This window comes from Phyllostomus discolor, chromosome 12 (assembly GCF_004126475.2).
Source record: "Phyllostomus discolor isolate MPI-MPIP mPhyDis1 chromosome 12, mPhyDis1.pri.v3, whole genome shotgun sequence".
Lineage (NCBI taxonomy): Eukaryota > Metazoa > Chordata > Mammalia > Chiroptera > Phyllostomidae > Phyllostomus > Phyllostomus discolor.
In genome coordinates this window covers 21,118,416-21,126,403 of record NC_040914.2, presented here as the reverse complement: position 1 = coordinate 21,126,403, position 7,988 = coordinate 21,118,416, and the positions used below count along the sequence as shown (strand labels likewise).

General features: G+C 59.3%; 1 protein-coding gene across 1 annotated transcript; it reads right to left on the bottom strand.

Moving 5' to 3' along the window:
• Positions 1-1,321: 1,321 nt before the first annotated feature.
• NR1H2 (nuclear receptor subfamily 1 group H member 2) lies at positions 1,322-7,826 on the bottom strand. Its single transcript, XM_028529636.2, has 10 exons — positions 7,691-7,826; positions 7,451-7,584; positions 6,813-6,874; positions 6,597-6,728; positions 5,995-6,285; positions 5,653-5,912; positions 5,282-5,461; positions 4,536-4,635; positions 2,212-2,420; positions 1,322-1,890 (listed from the first exon to the last, which is right to left on the bottom strand). Exons 3-10 carry the CDS (start codon positions 6,853-6,855, stop codon positions 1,744-1,746), a joined length of 1,362 nt encoding a protein of 453 aa, XP_028385437.1. The 5' UTR covers positions 6,856-6,874; positions 7,451-7,584; positions 7,691-7,826; the 3' UTR covers positions 1,322-1,743.
• Positions 7,827-7,988: the final 162 nt, after the last annotated feature.

The window sequence follows — 7,988 nt, the reverse complement described above, 5'->3', positions numbered from 1 at the left end:
AGGCCCAGAGTCGCGGCGCGCCAAGATGGGCCACGCCCCTCCGCCCAAGTAGGGTGAGGCCACGCCCAACATGGCCCTGAGCCACACCCCCATCCTTCCAGCTGGAGGGCAGACCACGCCCCCTCCTTCCAATCTGGGTTGTGGCCCTGTTGCCTCGTGGACAAACCCCGCCCCTGTTGACCAGTGCGGCGCAAAGTTACAATCCTCCTTGCAGCCGCTGGAGGGCTACGCGCAGGCTGCTGGCACAGCAGTCGGAGGACACACTCCCCACCCACCGGCCTCTGGCGCTGCGCGCGCAGCCTCTGCAAACTCCAAAACTACTGCTGACCCGCCGCCTGCTGCCCGAGGCCAGTTCCAGAGAACTGCTTGAACTTCGTGCCCATCTTTGCAGCCTGAATGTCTACCCTCTCCGCAGTTGTTGGGCTACACGCGCTCAGGTCCCACCCTGGTCTATTCTCCCGTCCCACGGTCTCAGTTTCCCCGCCTGTAAACTAGACTTAGCGTGGGTCAGGCATACCTGTGCGGCGCTCGGCTCACTTTATAACTTCTATTCCTGCCGTCCCTTCCCCCGTCCTATAAAAAAAACTTTTCGGTACCCAGACCATCTCTCCAAGCAAACCCCCTTCACCCTCAGCCAGGACGTCCATCCGACTCCCTTTGATGTTCCCTGAGGGCCTCGCAAAGCAGGAGGAGGAATTAAAAGAACTCCATGGTCTCCCTCCTTATTCTGGACTCAACCGGGCCTCTCACCTTCCAGAGCCGGCATGTGCCCTTCAACTCCGGGGCCCAGGTTCCTTGTTCTCATAGTTTAGGTCTCAGCTAGGACATGATCTTTGTGAAGCCTTGCCTGACTTTCTCCTCCAGGACCCACCCTGCTGCCTGCTGCCCCCGTTAAAGCCCCTATCCACTTAAATTCGGGCTGTTCCCATATCCCTGGGACCGCCAGTCCTGACTTGTAACCACCTCTGAGGAGGGACTTTGTCTTGCTCACTGTTTCCAGTGCCTAAAGCTGTGTTTAGTGCACAGGAAATGCTCCATACCTACTTGTTGGGGGACATCTGGGTCCCCAGAATGGCCACAGGTGGCTTCAGCAAGTACTTTTTGACTGAGTGAATGCCCCAATACCCTCATCACTTAAAGTCTCCGTCTTTTATTAGTTGGCTCCAACTCACCTTGTACCAGGAGGTGACCCTGGGACCATCAGGGGAGTTTCCTGGACCCCCTCAACCTCCCACCCCACCCACCAGCCCCAGGGGCCAATGTAGATGAAGACCCTGGCAGCCCATCTCCTGTCCATCTCTGATTCACTCTGGCTCAGAGCAGGTTTCTATTCATATTTTATTTTCCTGTTTTTGTGTGTGTGTGGTTTTTTTTAGTTTTTATTAAATAAAAGGAGCAGAGGGAGAGGGGGCCTGAGATCTCTCAGGCTGTGGGAGAGAGCCATGGGCCCTCCCCTCCTTCTGTTCAAGGTGCATTGCGCAGTGGGCTCAAGGTGTAAGCTGGGCAGGGAGGGCAGCTGGGAGTGCTTGGAGAGGTCAGAGGTCAGGACCTGTGACCACGCACACCTCCCAGGAAGACTCAATAGGCAGGGACGAAGCTTCCTGGACCCTGACTAGGGCTTATCCTGAGGGCTACAGGCTGGCAGGGCCAGGGCCCCGCTCCTCCCCGCCCCAGGAGGAGGAAGGGATGACCACGTCCATTTGCTGGAGAGCGCAGGGTAGTGGGGGTCAGTGGCCAGGCCCCTCACTCATGGACGTCCCAGATCTCAGACAGCAGAGGTGGCAGCTTCTTGTCCTGGAGCCGCAGGGCAAAGACCTGCTCCGAGTGCACGGAGCTCAGCGTGCGCAGGCTCACGAGCTTCATCAGCATGCGAGGGAAGCGCAGCTGGTCCTGTGGGGGACGGGAGACTGGTGGGTGCTGGCCGAGTCCTGCCCTGTGAGGCTCTGGTCGGCCCACCAGGATGGCCTCCCTCCCCAGGCTGAGCTGGAGGCTAGCAAGGCTGTGGGGACCCCACCCCTGGCTCCTTGGTCAGGGCATGGGGCCCTGAGGACAGGCTCTGTGCAGAGGACATCAGTCAGAGCTGGGAGTGCTGCTGGGGATTAGACAAGCCAGGCCCAGATCAGGATGCCCAACCCCACACGTGTCTGGACTGTGTCCCTCCCCGGACAGCAGGATTGTGTCTCTTCTGCCCAGAGGAGTGAGCTCTGCTACCTGTGGCCGCTTGATGCGCGTGTAGGAGAGCAGCGCCTCCACGTAGGGCTGCTGTAGCGCCTCCACGCGGCTTGGCTCCTGCACGTTGGGCCGGTCCGCAGAGAAGATGTTGATGGCGATGAGCAGGGCATACTCAGCGTCGTCCAGGCCCAGCCGCCGCATGGCCCGGGAGAACTCGAAGATGGGGTTGATGAACTCCACCTGCAGGCCTGCAGGGTGGGAGGCCCGCCTCTTAAACTCGTCCCCCAGAAATGGCCCCTCACCAGGACCCTGACTCTGCCTGGCGGGATGAGGAAAACAGCAGCCATCCTAGTGTTCCTGTCACTGCTGCTCCCCTGTGTCCCCACTGCCTCGGATAAAAGAGCCGGGCACAGAGCGCATGTGCCACGAATTTCGCCGGAGTGAGGGAGCAAGGAGAGCGACCCCTTCTTCAGTGTTTTCTACCCTGTCCCCACCTTCACGCCCTCCCAGCCCCTTGGCACCTCTCCTCAGAAGAGGGAAAGGTTTCTAAGCTGAGGTCACCTCGTGTCACCCCTGTGGTAGCTTCCACTACTCTCAGGGCGGAACCTGCACTCATTCTCAAGAGTGACTCATTCCTTCCTTCCTCAAACCTCACCAGGCACCTCTACCTGCTAGGCCCCAGGTTGAGCGATTTACGAGACAAAGGCCATGCTCTGTGGAACATATGTTCGGGGGCGAGGGAACAGGTGGCAGACAAATCCGTCACCTATCCAGACTGCAAGACAGCGATGAGGACTACAGGTCAAGGGAATGCAGGGCAGGGAAACGGGGACTGCTGAGAATCACGTTAGCATCTCAGACAAGGTGGTCACTGGGGGTGGCACTGCAGGAAGGCCTCAGGTGACCTCTGAGCACTGAAGGAGGGGAGGGAGTGAGGTACTAGGATGTGTGTGTTGCAGGTGGCATACTGCCAGCTGTTCTGCCTGGGCCTGGCTGGCCTTCTGGGCTATGAGGTCACCCCATTTCAGAGCAAAGGGAACAGCAGGTACAACAGCTCTGAGACGTGATCACATTTGGTGGCTTCAAGTAAAAGGGAAGAGCCCTGGCTGCTGTGGCTCAGTGGACTGAGCACCAGCCTATGAACCAAAGGGTCGTAGGTTGGATTCCCAGTCAGGGCACATGCCTGGGTTGTGGGCCAGGTCCCCAGTAGGAGGTGCAGGACAGGCAACCACACACTGATGTTTCTCTTCTTCTCTTTCTCCCTCCCTTCCCCTCTCTCTAAAAATACATAAATAAAATCTTTTAAAAAAGAAAGAAGAGCCTAGTATGGCTGGAACAGGGTGAGCGAGGGTCCCTGGTACCCTTTTCTCCCGGGAAGACAGGAGCCATGGAGGGTTCTGAGCACAGCCACGTGAGCTGACTAGGGTGTTCATAGGATCCTTCTGACCACTACACGAACAAGCATGTTGGGCAGGGGTGGAGGTGGGAGACCAGCGAGGGACCCTTGCAATGTTCTAGGGGGACAACTGAGGCCTGGCCTGTGGCAGGGGAAGTGGATGGGGGCATGTGGTGGGATCCCAGCCTTATCTCTGCGCTCCAGCTGCCTGGGCTTCCTTGTGGTTCCTTAAATCCATCCAGCTCTTTCCCATCTCAGGGGCCTCTGCACATGCTGCCCACCCCCCAGAAACACAGCCCCCCCGCCCCCCCTATGCTCCCCTGACAAGCTCATACTGAAAGGGTTATTGGGGCTGCCCCGGTGTTCAGTGTTTGGAGGGCCAGGAGTTAAAGGGAAGGAGTCAGCAGACATCTGGAAAGTGCAGAAAGGCGCCCCAGGGAGAGAGCAGGGTGACTGAGACAGATCAGAGGCAGAGACACAGAGGCCTCTGTGCACTCAGCTCCCACAGGCGATGTTCTTCCCACCTCCCTCTCCCTAGGTGATGCCTCTCACCCCTCACCCCTTGGCCTCGGCTCACCTGCACTTCCTCCAGAAGCCCACCACCTGGATCACACCCCCAAGTGAAGTGCTGGATGAGGGCAGGGACTAGGGGCACCTTGCAGAGTAGGGTCGGTCACACACTTCACAGTGGACCAAGATCCAGCTTCCCTCAGGTGAGACCAGGTTGTGGGAGAAGGGAGTGTCTTTTCTCAATCCCCACCGAGGCCTCAGGTGACTGCAGAGACCCTTCCACCTCATACTGCACCGCGCCCTGCTGGGCAGTCAGCATTCCATCCAGTGGCTCTTCCCTGACTCTCAGGGTGCCCCGACCCTCACCCCACTTTATAGATGAAGCAACTGGAGGCACGGACAGGGGTGGGGCAGCCCACCACCTCCCGCCCCTCCGCCAGCCTGCTCCCAACCACACCTGCGCGGTGGAAGTCATCCTTGCTGTAGGTGAAGTCCTTCAGGAAAGTGATGCACTCCGTCTCGTGGTTGTAGCGTCGGGCCGTCTCCAGCAGCATGATCTGCGGGCAGCAGGGACAGGTGTGGGCAGGGGCATGAGGATTCCCTGTGCCCCTTTAGCCAGTGGTCCCTCCGCTCCTGGCCCGAATGGGGAGCCGATCCCGCCAGGCTCAACCCAGGCCCCTCTGTCCCCCTGACTTCCTGGCTCTCTCTCTGCAGCAGCCGGCAGTGCACCTGCTGGATGCTCCAAGCCCTTCCCTTCCCCCCAGTTGCAGCACGCACAGCACCTTCCCCTCAGGACACTCTCCCCAGGTGTTTTGGAGGCACAGGGGAAGGGACTTATGGTTGGTTGATCCATTGACGTATGCCCCACACTTGAAATGAAGCCTAGCACACGCTAGGTACTCGTTCCTTATTTGTCACCATTGTTTTGGTTCAAATGTCAACTTCTCTGATTAGCCTTTTTGACACATTCTGAAGTGAGTCCCTCCAACCCAATCCTCAATTAGCCTCTGCCTCAGCTAGTTTCCTTTTTCTCTTTGGCCCATGGGAACTTCTCATTATCTTGTTTCGTACTTCGATGTTCCCCCACAGAATACCATCCCCACAAAGGCCAGGACTGGAGATTTCTAGCATCCGTCCTCATGCTGGGGTTCCTCTCAGGCAGGAGGGAAGGGCTGTGCTGAAGACAGGCGGGCTGGCCGTTACCTCAATGGTAGACGCCTTCAGGAGGGCGATCTGGTCCTCGCGGCCCAGCTGCAGGAAGCCGGGCACCTGCTTGGCAAAGTCCACGATCTCCTGGACCGAGATGATAGCCAGCTCCGTGAAGTGGGCGAAACGCTGCTGGCGGGCATCGCGGGACTGGGGGTCTGCGCCCAGAGGCCAGGGCTGGGACACAGGGTGGGTGGGGGGTGGGAACAGTTATTCATAGGATTCCTCCCAAGAACCCAAGGCCATGGGGGCCCCTTAAAGCAAAGCCTGCACCCTGGAAGGCCCTCCTCTCCAAGCCCCTGCCCTCTGGAACCTGTCCCTTTCCATGTCAGGCCCATTGCCCCTCAAGGCCGCAGAAGGGGCAGTACCGTGACTTTGGGCTGGTCAGAGAAGGAGCGTTTGTTGCACTGCAGCTGGGCCGCCACCAACTGCTGGATCATTAGTTCCTGGGCAGCTGTTAGCTGGACACCCTCGCCTTCCCCAGAGGCCTGGCCACCACCGTCAGACCCTCCAGGGGAGGCCCCAGGCCCAGGGGCTGAGCTGCTGCTGACTCCTGGCCCTACGGGTGGCTGCTGCTGCTGCTGCTTCCGAATCTTCTTCTTCCGGATCTGTTCTTCTGAGAGGACGCCTGTCAGGGAGACGCAGGCCTCAGCAGAGGCCCCAGGGCTGGGCAGCGGCCAGGCTGGCGCTGCTCCCTCCCCGGCACTCACACTGCTCCCTCATCCCGGCCTCCTTGCACTTGCGTAGCCGGCACTGCTGGCACTTGCGTCGCATGAAGGCATCCATCTGGCAGGTTCCACCACCCCGGCAGGCATAGCGCCCGGCCCCGCCTCGGACCACGCTGCGCCGGAAGAAGCCCTTGCAGCCTTCACAGCTGAGCACATTGTAGTGGAAGCCGGAGGCTTTGTCCCCGCACACTCGGCACAGCTCGTGGCCCAGCATCTTGGGAGCCGGGCCTTTCTTGCGCTTGCGTTCTGGCTCCTCTGCTTGGTCTGGGATGACTGCAGTGGGTGCAGGGAAGCCATGAGCAAGCCCCAGAGAGACTCTATCCAGAAAGACAGACCCGCAAGAGATCGGAGGCCAAGAGCGGGAGTACAGAGGGTGACCCCAGGAGACAGTGATTTACAAGGAAAGATGTATGTCAGCCAACCCCAAAAATGAATCAAAGTGAGTACTATTAAGGAGGAACAGAAGAAAAAAATAAACAAGAAATCGTAGTCTCCTACCCTCATTTCTGACCTTTCTCCTTTCCTACCTCCCTTCCCCAGCCTCCCCTACCAACACCCAGCCCCGTCTCTGGGCCCCGCCTCACCCACGCTGCAGGCTGAGCCGGCCCCATCAGTGCCTGGGACATCGGGGTCTGGACCCCCAGGCCACGGCTCAGGACGCTCCTCCTTTACAAGGGGTTTAGAAGAGGGGGCGCTGGGCTGAGGGGGGTCATTTCCTGGGAGAGGGAGGTACAGTGAGTTTCTCCTGACAAGTGTGTGATTGGGCAATGGGCTGGGCTGGGCAGGGGGGTGTCACTCACCAGGCAAGGGGGTATTCTGGGAACTAGAAGTAGGGGTGGACATGGTGGGGTCACGGAGCAACCTGCAAAATACAGGGGGACTGAGAGCCTTGTAGGGCTAGGGAGATTCAGGTTAGGTCAGCCCCAGGTTTTGAGGGGAACTCCTTTCTTCCATCGCTCCAATTCTTCCCTACAACATACAGAACCCAACCCCAGCCCTTGTCAGTCTACAAAGCCTCCCCTCCTATTTTAATAGGGCACGCCCCGCCTGCTCCAGAACAGCCTTCGCCTGTCTTCAAGCCACGCCCTCCTGTCTATTTCCCACTCTGTAGACCCCGCCCACCTAATCTGTCCTGGTGCTGCCCCTTCTATTTCAATCCTGCTCTCCATTCACTTTTTCCCTTCACACTAAGTTTCACCCCACCTACTCCCACTCCATCCCATCGCAACTAAGGAAGCAAACCATCTCATTCTGTCCCCGCCTCCTCATATTATGCTCCGCCCCTATCTTTTCCACCTAAGTCCCTCCCAAGTCCCTTCCAGGTTCCACCCTCACTCCTCCCATTAGGCGCCTTCCGACCACTTTGTCCCACTCCATCTGCACCCTACCCCCCCCTCGATCCCGCCCCATCTCCTCCCATCATGCTCCGCCCCCACACCTCGCTCCAGATCCCGCCCCTCTCCGAACACCAGTGGGGGGCGGGGCTCATGGCTGCGCGCGAGGGTCTCGTGGGCGGTCTCTCGCGGGGTCTCCTACTCCCGTTGCCCTGGAAACAGCCGGGGGCGACGCGAGCTACGGAAAGGAGGGAGGAAAGAAGGGGCTGAGCAGAACAGCGCTGGGAACTCCGGGAAGTCCCGGACTTGGGGTTCCTCCCGCGTCACCCCACACTCGGATGCACCTGGCTTTCGTCCCCTTGCTCTGCTTCTCGTTCTCCTCCTCTGTATTCCCTGGCACACCGCCGCCGCTCCGGTCCTCTCAAAAGTAACTTCGCCACTTCTTCCGGCAACCCCACTGTGCATCACTTCCGGAAAGGGGAGGGGAGTCAGGGTGACGGACTTCCGGTCCGCCTTGGACTCGCCAAATCGATTGCCCCGCGCAGCAGCCGTATACACTCCTAGTTAGCTCCACTGGAGGCGGGCAAAAGAGTTTTGGACCCGTGCAGTCCGACGTGGCCAGTGCCAAACCTTCCCGCCGAC